Source organism: Equus przewalskii, chromosome 6 (genome assembly GCF_037783145.1).
Source record: "Equus przewalskii isolate Varuska chromosome 6, EquPr2, whole genome shotgun sequence".
NCBI lineage: Eukaryota > Metazoa > Chordata > Mammalia > Perissodactyla > Equidae > Equus > Equus przewalskii.
The window spans coordinates 15,832,974-15,853,212 of NC_091836.1; the positions used below are offsets into that span (position 1 = coordinate 15,832,974).

The 20,239-nt window shown below is 35.8% G+C and overlaps 1 protein-coding gene across 30 annotated transcripts in view; it reads left to right on the forward strand.

Moving 5' to 3' along the window:
- GRIA4 (glutamate ionotropic receptor AMPA type subunit 4) overlaps positions 1 to 20,239 on the forward strand; it is a 368,773-nt gene that overhangs the window by 279,531 nt on the left and 69,003 nt on the right. For all 30 annotated transcript variants that reach the window (XR_011540831.1, XR_011540825.1, XR_011540824.1 and 27 more), the window contains 3 exons: positions 11,568 to 11,726; positions 15,050 to 15,217; positions 16,447 to 16,551. Coding sequence is in view for 19 of the 30 variants with exons in the window: in XM_070623039.1 (XP_070479140.1) it covers positions 11,568 to 11,726; positions 15,050 to 15,217; positions 16,447 to 16,551 (432 nt within the window). In the remaining 11 variants the exon portion in view is untranslated. The remainder of the gene's footprint in view (positions 1 to 11,567; positions 11,727 to 15,049; positions 15,218 to 16,446; positions 16,552 to 20,239) is intronic.

Genomic DNA, 20,239 nt, shown 5'->3' on the forward strand with positions numbered 1-20,239 from the left:
AGCTGTAGACTGTAAACTCTTACTGTATTGTGTTTCTTGAATAAAATTTAATTTTGTTACTTAATGGATTATCATGAAAATACAAAGAAGTTTTCACGTGTCTTTTTCACTGATTTTAGTGAGCCCAGAGTCTGGGTTTTTAATTTACTTTATAAAAATACAAATCTTAAAGCTAATATAGTATAGTATTAATCACTATAAGAGAAAAAACCTTATGTTTATGGAATGTCTGCATTCATAACGGTATTACATAAGGACATTCTAGCAAATAAAGAGTTTTGACATCTATTCATTCCAAACAATAGAATTCAGGGGAAAACTCCATATGTTATTGACTATTGACAAAACCAATGCAAGATGGAAGTAATTAATAGTTATAACATCCTAATTAGTATCACAGCCTGTCTTAGCCCTATCAGATGGCAGCCTATTTAAGTTATCTATATAATGACTAAGTAACAATATGTGAAATAGAAAACATTTTTGCTTGTGTCAGGGAATATAACCACCACTCTCATTAAAAATAAGCAAGCTTTACTATCTATACTTGATGTCATTGTAACACTTGATTGTCCCAGTAACTTGGGCATATCTACATTGTAGTATAATGTATTACTATAGATTCTATTGGCTTAGTCATTTATCTCTAAATAGCTGTGATTTCCAAAACTAGAGTGATTTTTGATTCATTGAGCCAGTCAACAACTTGAGAACTTCTATTTCTTGAAAGCCATGTACATAGGATTCCCAAATGTGAAGTCAATCTAATATCAAAAGAAATATATTAACATTACACATGATGCTGAAATAATGAATAATTTTCCCCTAAGATTGGGGACAAGACAAGGATGTCCTCTCACAGCTATTGAATATTGTACTGAAAGTTCTGGCAAGGGCAGTTGTGCAAGAAAAATAAATAAAAAGGCATTCAGATTGTGAAGGAAGAAGATTTATATATAGAAAACACTAAGGAATATAATAAACACTATGAGAACTAATAAATGAGTTCAGCAGGGTTGCAGGATAAAAGGTCAATATACAAAAATCTATTGTATTTCTATATACTAGCAGCAAATATTCTCGAAGTGAAGTTAAGAAAAAGTCCATTTATAATTTACAATTAATGGGAAACTGCTACTTAACCCACTTATCAAGACTGATTTAGTCAGAGGGACCAAGACAGTGACATAGAAGTCCCCTTAACTTCCCTCCTCCCATAGATGCACTGAATAAACAGCTACAAGGGAGCAATTTCCTCTGACAGAAATTAAAAAACTAGCTGAGTGACTCCCACATATCAGGAAACTCAGAAAAAATCCACATTGAAATGGATAGGAAATTCTGAGACACACTCTTAACCGTAAACTCTACCCCTGGCATAGAGCCATACAATCAAGAGGGAACTCTCAACTTACAGCTTCTCCCTAAGGAACAAAGAGTTTAAACCATACATCTAATGCCCCAGTTTTTAGGGCTGCTACCCAAGGGATGGGCCCCCAAAACATCTAGCTCTGAAATCCAATAGGGTTTGCATCCATGAGACTCATAGGACTATAGAAAACAAAGAAGTCATTCTTAATAGGAGTGTGAGCACTCATAGTGCCTATCCCCCAGGGCTCAGCATAGAGGGAACAGGCAAAAACACCAATCTCCCAGTCTTTCCCTGGGAGGAGACTGACTAAATACTTTTCAATCTTCTGCCTGAGAGTCCAACTTCTAGTTTTCATACATCCAAGGACTGGCAGAGACCCTCCACAGAGCCAAGGGAGCTGGTAGACACATCTGCTGTCTTCTCCAGCTATAAAACCAGGTCGCCAACAACTCTCTGAAGGAGCTTGTACACAGCCTGGCATCCCAGCTTTTGCAGCTGCCACCCAAGAAACAGTCCTTGGATCTGGTTCTGAAAGACAGTGAGTCTTGCATTCACAAGTCCAACAAGACTACGGTAAACAAAGAAGCAGTTCTTAAAGGGTGCACACATGAGCAGTCACCAAGATTATCCCTCCAGGGCTTAATGCAAAGAGAACAGGCAAAAATGCCCATCTCCCACTTTCCCTGAAAGGGGTTTAACTGCTGCTGCCTGAGGGTCTGGCTTCTAATTGCCACACATCTAGGGGTTGGCTCTGATCTTCCTTGGAGCTCAGGGGAGCTGGTGGACGCTTCTACTACATTGTCCCTCCAGTTCACCTCAATGATAAAACCAGGTTGCCAACATCTCTGTGGGAGGAGCTGATATTCACATCTAACACTCCAGCTTTTGTGGCTGTCCCCTGAAGGACAGACCCCAAGATTGCATTGCTCTATATAGCTAATGAGGCTTGCACTCATGAATCTCACAGGACTGTAACCAACAAAGACACAGTTTTTAAATGAGTGCAGGAGCACCTCCTCAAGGCTATACAGCAGGACTCAGTGCAGAAGGAGCAAGCAAAAGTGTCACTCTCTCAGTTAATCCCTAGCAGGGGCTTAACTACATACTTTCCCAGTTGCTGCCTGAGGAACTAGCTTCTACTCAGGCTGCATCTAGGTGCTGACCGGGATCCTCCTCTTCAGGACACTGATGAGTCTTGGCACACCCTCAACTACTAGGAGCCACTAACAACAAAGATGGCAACTTGAATGGTCACAAAGTGTCTAGAGACAACCAGGAACTCAGCCTGGGCTGATTGATGAGATCTATCTCCTTCACAAGACCACTCCACCAAGACTGCAAGAAGGGGCTGTTTTATCTAATGTGCAGAAACTAACACAGGGAGTCAAGGAAAACTGAGAAAAAAGAGAATATGTTCCAAACAAAGGAACAAGATAAATCTCCAGAAAACAATAATAATGAAATGAAGATAAGTGATTTACCCAATAGTGAGTTCACAATAACACTCATAAAGATGCTTTCTGAGGTCAGGAGAGCAATGCATGAATGAAGTGAGAATTAAAACAAAGAGAGGGAAAATATAAGAAAGTACCAAAGAGACATCATATAGCTGAAGAATACAAGAGCTGAACTGAAAAAATTCAATAGAGGGTTTCAATAGCAAACTAGATCAAAACAGGAAAAGAAAACTTTAAAAAATGGCAGTGGAATCCATGCAATTGGAGGAACAAAAATAAAAAGGAATAAAAAAGAGTAAAAATAACTAAAGGACTTATTGAACTCCACCAATGAAAGAATAATAGGGATCCCAGAAGGAGAAGAGAGAGAGAAAGGGTCAGAAAGCTTAGTCAAAGAAATAACAGCTTAAAACTTCCCTAAACTGGGGAGAAAAACAAACTTTCAGATCCGGGAAGGCCAAAAGTAGCAAATAAGATGAATCTAAAGACACCACACTGAGACACATTATAATTAAATTATCAAAAGTTAAACATAAAGAATCTTAAAAGCAGCAAGAGAAAAGCAATTTGTTACATACAAAGGAACCCCCTTATGACTATACAGATTCTTCAGGAAAAAGTTTCCAAGCAAGAAGTGAGTGGAATGATGAATTCATAGTGCTGAAAGGAAAAACTGCTAGTCAAGAATACTCTATCCAGCAAAGTTGTCCTTCAGAATTCAAGGAGAGAGAAAAAATTTTCCAGGTAAACACAACTTGAAAGAGTTCATCACCATGAAAGGCCTTATAAGAAACGTTAAAAGGAGTTCTTCAAGCTGAAATGCAAACACAAATTAGTTACATGAAAACATGTAAAAGTATAAAACTCACTGGCAAAGGTAAATATATAGTTAAATTCAGAATACTCTAATACTGTAATGATGGTGGGTAAATCAATTATAACTCTAGTATAAAGGTTAAAATTATTACATACAAAAATAGTATAAATTTTTAAAATTATAAACTTATGTACATAAAATTATATACAAAATTATTAAAAATAACTATACAACAATGTGTTGGTGGATATACAGTATGAAGAAATGTAATTGTGATGTCAAAAACATAAAATGTAGGGGGGGATGTAAAAATGTAGAGCTTTTGTATGCATTCTAAGTTGCTATCACCTTAAAATAGATTGTTATATATATAAGGTGTTTTATGTAAGCCTCTTGGTAAACAAGTAAAAACCCATAGTAGATACACAAAAGAGAAAGAGAAAGGAATGAAAACATACAACTATAGAAAATCATCAATTGACAAAGGAAGAGAGCAAGAGAGGGAAAAAAGAAACAAAAGAAATATAAAACATTCAGAAATCATTAGCAAAATGGCAATAGTAAGTCCATTCCTATCAATAATTACTTTATATGACAATGGAATAAATTCTCCAGGCAAAAGACATAGACCAGCTAAATGGATTAAAAAAAAAAAAACAAGACCCAACTATATGCTTCCTACAGAAGACTTACTTCAGCTTTAAAGACACACGTAGACTGAAAGTGAAGAGATGGAAAAATATATTCCATGCAAATGGAAACCAAAGAAAGCAGGGGTATCTATACTTATATCAGACAAAGTAGACCTTAAGCAAAAAACTGTAATGAGAGACAAAGAAGGTCACTATATAATGATAAAGGAATTAATTCATCAAGAGTATATAACAATTGTATATATTTATGCACCCAACATTACAGCATCTAAATATATAAAGCAAATATTAACAGATCTGAAGGGAGAAATGGACAGCAATACAATAATAGTAGGGGACTTCAGTCCCTCACTTTTAGCAATAGATAGATCATCCAGAAAGAAAATCAATAGGGAAACATTGGACCTTAACTACACATCAGACCAGATGGACCTAACAGATACATGCAGAACATTCCATCCAACAAGAAGAATCCAAGAATCCAATCTAATACATATTCTTCTTGGATGCAAATGGACCATTCTCCAGGATACAGTGTATGTTAGGCAACAAAACCAATCTTAGTAAATTTAAGATTGAAATCATCAAGCATATTTTCTGACAACAATGGTATGGAGCTAGAAATTAATTATAAGAAGAAAATTGAGAAATTGCAAATATGTGAAGATTAAACAGCATGCTTTTGAACAACCAAAGAGTCAAAGAAGAAATCAAAAAGAAAATCAAAAATTATCTTGAGACAAATGAAAATGGAAACACAACATACCAAAACTTATGGGATGCAGGAAAAGCAGTTATAAGAGGGACATTTATAGCATTAAATACTACATTAAGAATAAAGAAAGTTCTCAAATAAACAACGTAATTTTACACTTTGAAGACTTACAGGAAGAAGAAACTAAGCACAAATTTAGCAGAAGGAAGGAAATAACAAAGATCAGAGCAGAAATAAATGAAAAAGAGACTAAAAATACAGTAGAAAAGATCAATGAAACTAAGAGCTGATTTTTTTGAAAAGACAAAATTTGACAAATCTTCTGCTATGCTAACAAGAAAAAAGAGAGAAGATTCAAATAAATAAAATTTAGAATGAAAAATGAGACATTACCACTGATAACACAGAAATAATAAGGATCACAGGAAACTATTATGAACAATTATATGGCAAGAAATTAGATAATCTAGAAAAAATTGATAAATTCCTAAGACATATGACATACCAAGACTGATTCATGATAAAATAGAAAATTGAACAGACCAATAACAAGCAAGGAGATTGAATCAGTAATCAAAAACCTCCTAACAAACAAAAATCCAAGACCAGATCACGTCACTGGTGAATTCCACCAAAAAATTAAAGAAGAATTAATACTAATCTTTCTGATACTCTTCAAAAAATTAGAAGAGGAGGGAACACTTCCAAACTCATTTTTGTGAGGCCAGCATTACCCTGATACCAAAGCCAGACAAGGACACTATAAGAAAAGAAAATTACAGGCCAATGTCCTTGATGAACATAGATACAAACATCCTCAATAAAATATCAGAAAACTGAATTCAACAGTACATTAAAAGGATCATACACCAAGATCAAGTGGGATTTATCACAGAATAGTTCAACATACAAAATTAAATAAATGTGATACACCACAGTAACAAAATGAAGGATAAAAATCACATGATTATCTCAATAGGTGCAGAAAAAGTATTTGGAAAGATTCAACATCATTCCTGATAAAAACTCCCAACAAACTAAATGTATAATAAAGGCTATATATGACAAACGCATAGCTAACATCATATTTGATGGAGAAAAGTTGAAATCTTCCTCTAAGATCAGGAACCAGACAAGGATGCCCACTCTCACCATTTTTATCCAACATAGTACTGGAAGTCCTATCCAGAGCAATTAGGTAAAAAAAAGGAAATAAAAGCCATCAAAATCAGCAAGGAAAAAGTGAAATTGTCTCTGTTTACACATGACATGATATTATATACAGAAAACCCTAAAGATTCCACCAAAAAGCTATTAGAAATAATAAATAATTTCAGTAAAGTTTCAGGATACAAAATCAAGATAAAAAAATCAGTTGCATTTCTACAAACTACCAATGAAACATCTAACAAAGAAAAACAGAAAACAATCCTATTTACAATAGCACCAAAACAATAAAATATTTAGTTATAAATTTAACTGAGGAGGTCAAAGACCTGTACACTAAAAGAAACTGAAGGCACAAATAAATGGAAAGATATTATCTGTTCATGGATTGGAAGAATTAATATTGTTAAAATGTCCATGCTACTCAAAACAATCTATAGATTCAGTGTAATCCCTATCAAAATTCCAATGTCATTTTTCACAGAAATAGAAAAAACAATCCTAAAATTTATGTGGAACCACGAAAGACCCAGAATATGCAAAGTAACCTTGAGAAAGAAAAACAAAGTAGGAGGTATCACATTTCCTGATTTCAAACTATATAACAGAGCTATAGTAATCAAAACAGTATGGTATTGGGCTGAAAACAGATACATAGATCAATGGGACAAAACAGAGAGTTCACAAATAAACCCATGCATTTAATTTTTGACAAAAAAGCCAGGAATATACAGTGGGGATATCCATATGCAAAAGAATGAAACTGGACCCCTCCCTATCTTACACCATACACAAATATCAACTCAGAGTTGATTAAAGGCTAGAAAGTAGACTTAAAATCTTAAAAGAAAAAACATAGGGGTAAGCTCCTTGACACTGATGTTGGCAATGACTTTTTGGATTTGATACCAAAATCAAAGGCAACAAAAGCAGAAGTAAATAAGGGGAACTACCTCAAATTAAAATGCTTACGCATAGCAAAGGAAACCATCAACAAAATTAAAAGGCAACCTGAGGTATGGAAGAAAATACTTAAAAATAACATATCTAATAAGGGGTTAATATCCCAAATATACTAGGAATTCATACAACTCAAGAGCAACACAAGAAATTTAAAATGTAAAAATGGGCAAAGAATAGACATTTTTCCAAAGAAGACATACAAATGGTCACAGTACATGAAAAGGTACTCCACATCACTAATCATCAGGGAAACGCAAATCAAAACTACAATGAGATACCACCTCACACCTGTTAGGATGGCTGTTATTAAAAAGACAACAAATAACAAACGTTGGTGAAAACGTGGAGAAATGGGAACAGCCACTATGGAAAAAGCAGGGAGTTTTCTTAAGAAATTAAAACTAGAGCTACCACATGATCCTACAATCCCAGTTCTGGGTATATATCCAAAGGAAACAAAATAATTATCTCAAAGAGATATCTGTACTCCATGTTCATTGCAGCATTATTCAAAATAACCAAGGTACGGAAACAACCTGAGGCGTCCATCAATGAGTGAATGGATAGAGAGGATGTGGTGTATATATATATATGTATATACCATGAAATATCAAAAGCAACATTGAAACTCTGTCCTATCCGATTGAAAAGAATAAATAAATGAAAATAAATAAATAAATTCCAAAATTAGTGAATAGCTTATATAGCCACAAAGTAACTATTCATTTAAGCATTTCCTATACCACCCTTAAAGGGGGTCTGGCCTTACAAACATTCTCTGTATTTATATTCAAGTCTTTCTTCACCCCTCATCCAACAGTCAGATAATTTAAATATGGACACCAATAGCAACAAGGAACTGTTTACATTTATTCCACCTGCAAGGCAAATTCTTAAAATCTTGCTCTCATTTAGATTTTCAATTTTTTCACATGTATTCAGTTTACATCTAGGAAAACACCTGCTCTGTCATAAAGTAGTGTAAAGTTCTAGAATGTTCAGGGTATATCATTAAAGTTTAACTGAATCTATTCCTTACCTATCCCTCACCACATCACACATAGACACACACACACACATGCACACCCCATTCATGCCTCATTTAGAAGGTAAGGAAATTAAGATACAGAGAGTAAAGTGATGTCCACATTTAGGCGTCTAGTTAGTGTCAGAATGTGGACTAGAACTCAGTTCCTCAAATTTGCAGTCTCGCACATTTTCACTCAAGTGCAATGACCCAGTTAAGATTCTGTGAACTTGGAGACATTGTTTAACTTTTTCCTTTGTGCGTCCTATATTTTAACTTTTTTGCATTGAGCATGTCTGACTCCATCATCTACTTGACCATGAAAAATGCATACTTTAAATCAGTTTCTTAGCAACCTAATTTTTAAAAGATATTGAGAGGGAATCTCTCCCATTCTGCTTGGCATTCCTTCTGTTAACTACACTAGAGCTGTCTCAATATGATTTAGTCAACTTATAAACCTGAAATGCAAAACAGCAGAAATGTATCTGAATTAGATAAAACTTAAAGGATGAGTGTTTGTTAAGCACCTATAATGCGATGGACCTATGGATTTACACCAATAGTCATCAAGATATCTGAAGTCCTATAATTCATTAATTTTCTTTTCCCCCAGAGGATGTATGAACAGTAAATAGAAATTTAAAGGAAAACCAAATTGGAAATTAATCTTGGCTTCAGAGGTCACAAACCACTGTGCAATGCAAGCATTGTTGAAGAGCCCTTTTCAGCACAGAACACCTCTCCCCTGCTCTCCCCTCTTCCCTCAGGGGCATTGTTTACTCAGTGTCTTAGCCATTGTTTCCCCTCCCCACATTGTAGATACAGTTTTATTACAATATCGCCCAGAACTTTCAGTTCCACAATATTCTGTGGATAAAAACTGAAATCTAAATGGCCACCAAAGTAACCATTTCCAAGGAAACTGCTTCACGCTCTTGAGCCCATCAATTTTCTGTATAAAATCATTTAAAAATATACGAAAGGAAAACTATTTCCTGTACTCAAACAGACATGGCTAAAATTGGCTGAGCCACGCACCATTCATTCAGCTCATAACTGAAAGGAGTTTATAGTCAGATATGGTAATATTTTTTCCTTTACCTTCAGCGTGTCTGCAGGATGGAATCAGAGAAATGTGGATTGTTATTTGTCGCTAGACTTTGCATCAGATGATTTTTCTGAAGGCTGCAGCTTTGCCTGTGTCTTGCAGCTGTGGGACAATGTTATGAAAGAAAGCTAGGCAGGCCTTCTATTTCAGCCACTGCTGAAAGAAAATAATGTCATCAATTAGCAACTAATGCAACAGTTGAATCACTGTGGCTTTTGGAAAACTGAAATTATTTGCCTGCCTGTGCGGCTGCCCTATATTCTCGTACAGGCAAATAAATGTTCAACTGACATTTTACCAGCTAGGGATTGATGGACAGTGTTTTCCCATTTTAAAAACATAGATTTGCTTTCTGGTGTCTGGTTTCTTCCCCAGTGAAATGAGAATGTTACTGATGAGCTGTCAAATTAGCTGGCACCTACTAGGCATGAAATAAATATTTGTTGAATGAATTAATTACTAATAGCTAGCATTTACTGAATTCAAACCAGATGTGCTAACTACTATAGCATTATCATTCTCACTTTGCATGTGGGAAACCTAAGGCCAGAAAGTCACAGAAGTGGGATTCGGAGCCTGGGCTATTGTCTACAGTATCACCCTGACTCTCCTTTGGTATTTGCAAAATTACCAAAATTAAGATCACACATGTTTGTGTAAGAATATGCAGCAGCATGGGGTAAAAATGTCAAACTCGAGAGTCATGTAGTTCTAATATGTATTTGCTGGGTGATCTTGAATAGTTTTTCTTTGACCCACGAGCTTGGTTTCCTTATTTGTAAGATAAGGCTAGTAATAGGATCTACCTCTTAAGCTTGTTATGAGAACTAAACTAGATAGATAATCTGTGTAATGGGCTTAGCACAGTGCCTGGCACATAATAATAAGCCCAGCATCAGTATTAGCTATTAGCTGATCAGCACTCCTGGGACTCCCAATAGTCACTTTGCTTAGTTGCCGATACACTGGTCTGCATCTTCGTAAATAACCAAACAGCAATGTGCGTATATTGGCTAGTACAACCTCCTTTGTTATTTAAAAAAAAAAAAAAGCACACACAGACGTTTCCCAAATCACGGCTGAGACCCATTCGGGAGGAGAGACAACATCAGTCTCCCTCTTCTCCCCTATTCCAGCACTGATTCCTACTACGACTGCAACTGCACGGTCTCTGCTGCATATTTCACTTCAAAAAAAAAAAAAAAAAAGACAGAGCACTTTCTTTCCCTTGGTCCCCTCAACACAACTGAACCAAATTCACATTTGCAAAAGAAACTTTACTAAATACTAAGAGAAAACAAGAAGGAAAGCAAATACAGTCATACAAACTGATGTGCATCTGTGCATGTGTGTGTGTGTGTTTGTGTGTTTATTTTTCTCTGAGCTAATACCTTTACTTTTACTATCACTACACTAATATGCTTTTTGCTCTCTTCTGGTAATTGTTCATTTGTTTTACACTTTGTACTGAGTGTGTAATTTTGTAAGGTACTGTAAATACTTAGTGGGGAAAAAAGGGAACAGGTGTAAAGCAAACTAGATAGAAGATAGATAGACAGATAGATAGATAGACAGACAGATAGAAAATAACTTTCCAGAATTTTTGAAACTCAGATAACTACCACTGGACCAAAAAAGGTAACACCCTTTCTTCCCAGCTTCCTCACTCCACCTGATAGACACCATCTTTTCTCCTACCATTCAAGGCTCCATGAATGGCCTATCTTGCTCTTTTCTCTTCCGTTTCCCTTTCCCAGGACTATGAGGTTTGTAGGGACTGATGTAATCAAAGCTTTCACCCTCCCTTTTTCAAATTACCAGCTGTGTCTGCTTTTAGATCACTTTGTAATTAAATTGAATCCCCCTAACATGGTGTTACCCGTCACACACTCAGAGTACCTTCATACCTTGATATTACCTTCACATAGACATGTTTCTATTTATCTACATCAGAGGGCAATTATCCCTTCAACAGGAGACTCTTTAATGCTACCGTATTCATCTCCTACATCCCCCTCCATGCCTCATAAAAGGCATTCAGGAAATACTTGTTGAATTGAGGTGAACTGAATTGAAAACATTCATATCCTTTTCTCATGTATTAGATTTTGAATGACAGAATTTAACAGATAAATTGATATAACTGGATCTTCCATCTGTTTCCAGCCATTGCTGTATTAGAAATCTAGTAAGATGTATATATTGGTTATTGATTTGTGTTACCAGTGAAGAGCTGAAATGTATAACAATGAACTAAACTTAAACTGTCATGTTGATTTTTGTAGGGATTCAAGGATATTTCTCTTGAGAGGTTTATCCATGGTGGAGCCAATGTTACAGGATTTCAGTTGGTAGATTTTAATACACCTATGGTAACCAAACTAATGGATCGTTGGAAGAAACTAGATCAGAGGGAGTATCCAGGATCTGAGACTCCTCCAAAGGTATTTGTTTGTTTTTATCTTACATATTTTTAGTATTTTTAAAATTTAAGTTAGAAAGTTCATTATGTTGTTCTTCTAATAATATTTTGTCAGACGTAGAGTGGCATAGGGCAGAAGCATTTAGTCACTATCATTGTGCTTCACAAGCTCTTAGTAATTTCTAATTTCTATATTTGAGTACAGTTGTTAGACATTAGCTCAAATAGTTTTCTATTATTATTATTTCACATATGAATTTCTGCAAAAAAATTGTATACTTTTAAGAAACTTTTTGTTAACTAAATATTTCAAATATGAACAACCATTGGTAATTATTCCACTCAAATAAAAACAATATTTGCAATGTGATTTATAATGAGTAGGTAAATTGGTACAAATGTAAAATGTACAAGCTTATGCAAAATTTCTTTTCCAAATTAATAGCAAAAGGTCAGGTTGTTTAATTTTTTCTGATGGACATTGCAGCAGTATGTTATTGGAATCCGCAACAGAAGCTGGTAAATTTCTGATCAGAAGCACATTTTTTCCTCACCTGAAAAGATAGGTGACTTCCTTAGACATCATGTAAATAATAGCATATTGTTTCTTAAACTCCAACTTCGCGGTTTCGAGCTCCTACATAATAAGACATTATCATTTTTAACAACTTTTACTAATCTCTCATTGACAATATATTCTTGTAAAAAGTTTTCCAATATAGTTAACACTGAAGTCACGGCCAACAGTACTATAACTCATGCCTGAACAAAGCTTATCTAACATACGTATTTTCTCCATAAGGCACACCGTTGCCTACCTGCACTAAGGAACAGTAGACAGCACTTCAGCACTGCACTTTTGGGCCACTTTAAACAGTGAAATAGTCAGAAAAAGCATAAAACTGTGAAAACCTGGCATTAGAGAGACCACAAAAAGGACGCTTGTCTAAAGTATAAGCTGAAGTAAGGAGGCAGAGTGTTGCCTTGCTTGACTGCAGCTAGGAACGTGTGTGTGTCTATTATGCATCTTTGGAGTCCTCACCATTCCTAGCTAGTGCCTAGCACATTTTCCAAAAAGTTCTCAGATATGATATGAAATTTCATCCTCACCACAACCACAGGAGATAGTCCTTACTACCTTTTTAAATTTGGTTTTGCTGAGTTTTGTGTTCCATTGCTGAAGATTGTACTCCACATTCCTGTAAAACTATGAATAGCAGAATTAGAATTCATCTAGTTCTTTCTTCTCAAAGGCAAGACTCTTGTCACTGCACAATGATTCTGCCAAATTCTGTCTTGTTATCTACACTCTTGGTAAACATAACTCATTCCACCCTTCTAATTTCTGGCTAAAGCAAAAATGACTCTAGGCCAAGACCTGGTTTTACCCTGCCCCAAAGTGAAGTGTTTATTTAGTAAGAATTTTCCAGATGCCATCTAGAAGTGTGTGCCCATAAATATGATTTCTTAGACTTCAGCACAATAAGGCACGTGGAAAAGAATGAAATCCTTTGAAAGGTAAAACTGATTGAAACTACTACTTCTTTCCATCTATCAGCTCTACGACCTGTCAAAGGCCTTTGCTGCTCTGGCCAAATGTCTGTTTTGCTCTGCTCTGTTCTGCTCTGTAGGATATCTGTTCTTTTTTCTAATTCACTTGTTTGATAAAAACGGATGGACTTTTTAAAACACAGCAAGTGCATTCGCTTTTTGGTGCCATCTCTTCTTAGCTTTTTTCTCCCCATTAAAAAAGTAACAATATTTTTCTTTTTCTTTTTTCCTCTCTTGATCCTAAAATACTAGCATTGCATTTTTCTCTTGCCCTTTATGTCCTTAGTAGGTTTCACTTTTTTTCTTGATTTATTTTCTTCCCTTACAAGAAGATGATTTGATGGCTTTCTCTACTCAAAGACATGTTGGTCCAGGCAGAGAAGGAGGTATATTCCTGTTTGGTTTAGCACTGCTTAAGCACCTTAATCTCCTTCAGCCACCCCACCCCGATTGTGAGAGTGTATGCCTATCCTTAAGCCTATTTTGTCATGTCCTTGAAGATATATTGCAAAGCTCTCAATTTCCACGTCTCACATAAATCTTTCTACTGAAAGCTTTTGAACTGGGTCCTCTACCATTGAAAGGTTCTTCGTTAGAACTGATATTCTTTATCTTCTCCATGTTTTGGTCTTCCTCTTCCCTGGAATGCTGGTTGCCATACCTAGTAGTCATTTTGCCCAAGTTTTCTATCTACAATTTGAATTTCAGATGATTTTTCTTTGTTTACAAGGAGCTAATCAAGGAGATCATCTTCCGTATTCCATAGCACAAAACTATCCTTACTATAGGCTTAGAATGTCTTAGTCATATGGAGTTGACCATATGGAACTCCTGAGAGGGATAATGTGGTTTTTTTGTCATGATTAGCAGTTGATGCTTCAAGAAAATGTGCCACATTTTCCATGTGTTAAGGAGTTCTGTAATCAAACTGTACATGTATTCCTTGTTCTTTTTATTTTCAGTTTAAATGAATTACATTTTCTCAGTTTTTCCTCAGTTCCTCTCCTAACCTTAATGATCTCTTCCTGGAGGCTCCATCATACCTCAAAGAGAAGCAGAAGAGGGGGAATCATCAGAAAGCAGATGTCTGTACTTCACTTCTCCACTTTGATCCCAGGTTACAGTGGAAGCTTAGAGAAATGACTCAACGTTTCTGAGTACACTCAAAGGGCATGGGCACAGCGATACTCATTCCTATTCAGCACAGGGACTGGGGCACACACGTTTGTTAAATATGTAGATGTTATTTCTGGCATCCTATATCTGAGTAACGACGAACATCCCTCCCCATTCTTCTGAGGAACTGAATAAAGATATACACTTCAAATCAATAAACATATATAAAATTTCAGGGGGCCCTGCTGGGAATTTTGGAGGAGGAGTGAGACATCCCTGGCCTCCTGGGGCTCAGGCACAGCAACAGACCACGAGGCAGACTGAGGCAATACTGTGCTTAGCTCTTTATACTTCCACTGTTTCTACTTGGACACAACAGAAAGACCTAACCTAGATGTCTTGCTTCTCCCAACTGATGTAAAACTGTGTATTAGAATTTCTATACTTCCGAAGAAGTATTTTCTCCTTTTTAAATCAGAATGGTAAGGTTTGGTATACAGTCTTTGTAATAAAGCAATAATAGAAATTTCAGAAGCTAGAGTCAATTAATTATGGGTAATTTAACTGTCCTTCAGACAAGATGATGCTTTACGTCATAGAGCAACAGAGCCCCCAGACCATTCTTGGTGGTTGATAAGATTTTAATGTTTACTGTTATAATTACTCTTATTTTGTTAGTACACGTCTGCTCTGACTTATGATGGAGTCCTCGTGATGGCCGAAACTTTCCGAAATCTTAGAAGGCAGAAAATTGATATTTCGAGGAGAGGCAATGCCGGAGATTGTCTGGCAAATCCTGCTGCTCCATGGGGCCAGGGAATTGACATGGAGAGGACACTCAAACAGGTAACTCACAATTTTATTTAAGTTCAATTTATTCCACAGTCTTGTTTAGGCAGAATATTGAAGAACACAGAATTATCTGAGAATAAATATATATTACAATTGCCATTTTAATATATCAAGCCATTACCATTTCTGAGACATTTCTAAATAAGAATACTGATGTTTGTATCTTATGTAGATGCTTAGTCAGGATAAGCTAGGTTATGCCACAGTAATAAACAACCCCAAGGCCCAGTGGCTTAAAACAACACAAGAGTATTTCTCACATACACTAGATTAGTAGGGGCATTATGTTAATTGTTGTCGTTCAGGGGCCCAGGCTGACAGGAGATACCATCTTGCATGCTGCAAAGGGAAATGGAATTGTGGGGAGATTTCGAACTGGCAATTAAATGCTCCAGTTCAGTAGTGACATTCATCACATCAATTTACAACTCATTTGTCAGAAAGAGTGACATAGACCTAGCTAACCACAAGAGGTCCAAGAAGTACAAGGCAACCTTGGGCCTAGAATGCGGAAGAACCAGAAATATCTGGCAAACACTACTAATGATTACCTTAGTAGATCTTTAAATTGCCTGGTAACTTTGGATTAGGTAATTTGTTTATTTTAGTCATTTATAGTTATACCAACACTATTTTTAAATAATTAATGTAAATTTATTTATATATTTAATATTATGTTTTAAATGTTCTGAAATGTCATAGGTTCAGAACATAAGTAAAAGTGAATTTAATAAAGATATGGAATAAAGTACACTTGAATATTTTCAAAAATATAGTTACATTTTGAACTTCTTGTATCTTAATTTTAATATTATCAAAGAGAAATATGATCTGGTGTGGTTATCAGGGCTATTTAATCTATTGTGTGGATATACAAATGAAACTGAAAAGTAACTATAAACAAACCATATTTCCATTCCTTTATTATAAACAATACTTCAATATTGAGGCAGTATTCTGTTAGTTCCAATGGAAATTTTATGATATAAAAACCAAAACATATTCATCTTCCAGGTATATAGCAGAACTTCTTATACATTCCTTTGATAGTCTTCTTTCAGATTCTATTCCAGTAGCTCAAACACCCCATGGGTTTTTGGTGAGTTGCTTATAGTTTATAGTTCCACACCTCCACGTAGTCATAAGCCTCGCAGATGAAGTCGAGATTTCTATAAGTGAACTGGCAAATGAACACATATGTGGGTTTTCTTTTTCGTTCATAGGTTCGAATTCAAGGGCTGACAGGGAATGTTCAGTTTGACCACTATGGACGTAGGGTCAATTACACAATGGATGTGTTTGAGCTGAAGAGCACAGGACCTAGAAAGGTGAGCCACACTCAAACTATTTTCTTAGTTTGCTTTTGACATTTTTAAAGGCTTATAGGTAAAAGGTAGCTGGATCTTCTACGTTTTTTTTTAAATGTGAGTACTTACAAATAGTGCTTTCTTGATAATCTGTGAGGAAATAAATTCTTGTGTCATATAATTGATATTCAATGGTGTGCCAAAACTGAAACAAAGTAATTTATGCACTGTTTATATCCTTTATCCAAAATGGAAGCAATATTTAAAAAAAAAAAACACTTAAATGAATCCCACAAAACAAAATTTACTCAGCAGGAAGCACACAATGCAGCTAAGAGACATACTCACCTCCATGTGGTCATTTGTGAAACTGTTAGAGAAAGAACTAAGAAAACTACTTCTAATGGGTGGGCATATTTAGAACAGGCTGAATGTTCTTGAAGTAAACATGTAAACACATTCAAATGAGCAAAGGAGAGAGCAGGCAGAAGATAAGATTATTAAGATTATTGTTAAGCTGAGAAGAGAGAGAAACATCTATGAAACTCCAAGTGAGGCACCAAGGAGGTTGTTCAGGAACCTGAAGGTCTAAAGATTTCAGAAGGTAACTCTGCTGGTCTTACAATGTGACAGGCAAGTCAGTGCTCTTCCTCACATCGAAAAAGTGCTTTATATAATGGAACCGTACAATCCCACCACAGTAATTGGCTATAAACATTATATATTAACATAATTTTTTTATTGAGTTTATGATAGTTTACAACCTTGTGAAATTTCAGTTGTACATTATTATTTGTCAGTCTCATTATAGGTGCACCACTGCACTCTTTGTGCCCAGCCCCCACTCCTCTTTCACCTAGTAACCACTAATCTGTTCTCTTTGTCTATGTGTTTATCTTCCGCATATGAGTGGAGTCATACAGAGTTTGTCTTTCTCTATCCAGCTTATTTCGCTTAACATAATACCCTCAAGGTCCATCCACGTTGAGGTGAATGGGACAATTTTATCCTTTTTTATGGCTGAGTAGTATTCCATTGTATATATATACCACATCTTCTTTATCCATTCATCAGTTAATGGGCACTTAGGTTGCTTCCACATCTTGGCTATTGTGAATAACGCTGCAATGAACATAGGGGTGCATGAGTCCCTTTGAATTGCTGATTTCAAATTCTTTGGATAGGTACCCAGTAGTGGGAGGGCTGGATCATATGGTGTTTCTATTTTTAATATTTTGAGAAGTCTCCATACTGTTTTCCATAGTGTCTGCACCAGTTTGCATTCCCACCAGCAGTGGATGAGGGTTCCTTTTTCTCCACAGCCTCTCCTACATTTGTTATTTTTTGTCTTGATAATTTTAGCCATTCTAACAGATGTAAGGTGAAAGCTTAGTGTAGTTTTGATTTGCTTTTCCCTAATGATCAATGATGATGAGCATCTTTTCACGTGCCTATTGGCCATCTGTATATCTTCTGTGGAGAAATGTCTGTTCATATCCCCTGCCCATTTTTTGATTTGGTTATTTGACTTTTTGTTATTGAGTTGTGTGAGTTCTTTATATATTATGGAGATTAGCTTTTTGTTGGATATATGATTTGCAAATATTTTTTCCCAGTTGGTGGATTGTGTTTTTGTTTCAATCCTGTTTTCCCTTGCCTTGTAGAAGCTCTTTAGTCTGATGAAGTCCCATTTGTTTATTCTTTCTGTTTTTTCCTTTGTCTGAGAAGACATAGTATTGAAAAAGATCCTTTTAAGACTGATGTCAAAGAGTGTACTGCTTATATTTTCTTCTAGAAGTCTTATGGTTTCAGGTCTTACCTATAAGTCTTTGGTCCATTTTGAGTGTATTTTTGTGAATGGCATAAAAGAATGGTCTATTTTCATTCTTTTACATGCAGCTGACCAGTTTTCCCAACACCATTTGTTAAAGAGACTTTCCTTTCTCCACTGTATGTTCTCAGGTCCTTTGTTGAAGATTAGCTGTCCATAGATGTGTGGTTTTATTTCTGGGCTTTCAATTGTGTTCCATTGATCTGTGTGCCTGTTTTTTTACCAGCACCATGCTGTTTTGATTACCATAGCTTTGTAGTATATTTTGAAGTCAGGGATTGTGATGCCTCAAGCTTTGCTCTTTTTTCTCAGGATTGATTTAGCAATTCTGGGTCTTTTGTTGCCCCATATGAATTTTAGGATTCTTTGTTCTATTTATGTGAAGAATGTCATTGGGATTCTGATTGGGATTGCATTGAAGCTGTAGTTAGCTTTAGGTAGTATGGACATTAACTGTATTTATTCTCCAATCCATGTGCATGGAATAACTTTCCATTTCTTTATGTCGTCATCAATTTCTTTCAGGAAAGTCAAGTAGTTTTCATTGTATAAGCCTTTCGCTTCCTTGGTTAAATTTATTCCAAGATATTTTATTCTTTTTGCTGTAATTGTGAATGGGATTGTGCTCTTCAGTTCTCTTTCTGTTAGTTATTAAAGTATAGAAATGCAACTGATTTATGTAAGTTGCTTTTGTACCCTGCGACTGTGCTGTAATCGTTGATTACTTCTAGCAGCTTTCTGATGGATTTTTTAGGGTTTTCTATATATAAGATCATGTCATCTGCAAACAGTGAGATCACTTCTTCATTGACTATTTGGATTCCTTTTATTTCTTTTTCTTGCCTAATTCCTCTGGACAAAACCTACAGTACTATGTTGAATAAGAGTGGTGAGCATTGGCACCATGTCTTCTTCCTGTCCTCAGAGGGATGGCTTCCAGTTTTTCCCCATTGAGTATGATGTTGGCTGTGGGTTTGTCATATATGGCCTTTATTATGTTGAGGTACTTTCCTTCTACACCCATTTTATTGAGAGTTTTTATCAGAAATGAATGTTGGATTTTGTCAAATGCTTTCTCTGTGTCTATTGAGATGATCATGTAGTTTTCATTCCTCATTTTGTTAATGTGGTGTATCACATTGATTGACTTGTGGTTGTTGAAGCATCCCTGTGTCCCTGGTATAAATCCCACTTGATCATGGTGTATTATCTTTTTAATGTATTGCTGTATTCAGTTTGCCAATATTTTGTTGAGGATTTTTGCGTCTATGTTCATCAGTGATATTGGCCTATAGCTTTCCTTCTTTGTGCTGTCTTTGTCTGGTTTTGGGATCAGGGTGATGTTAGCCTCATAGAATGTATTAGGAAGTGCTCCATCTTCCTCAATTTTCTGGAGTAGTTCAAGAAGGATAGGTATTAAATCTTCTTTGAATGTTCGGTAGCATTCTCCAGAGAAGCCGTCTGGCCCTGGACTTTTATTTTGGGGGAGGTTTTTCATTACTGTTTAAATCTCTTTACTTGGGATTGGTTTATTCCAATTATTTCTTCTTGATTCGGTTTTGGGAGGTTGTAACACATATAATTTTTAACAGTTCTTTTCTCTAAGATTAGCTAGGATGCTCAAGGAAAGAGATGTTCAAGTTACTTTATCTACAAACTCTATTTGTTTCGATGCTTGGCTATTTAAGAAAACATTCCCAAATACACTTTCCTGCTTTATTATAATAATGGTAGCTACAATTTATGAAATTCCTGCTGTGTCCCAACCACTTGACTTGGTGTAATTCAATCCTCACAACAAACCTACAGTGTGAGTACTATTATCTCCCTTTTTCCAGTGAGAAAATTATGATCCAGTAGGTTATAATTACTTGTCCA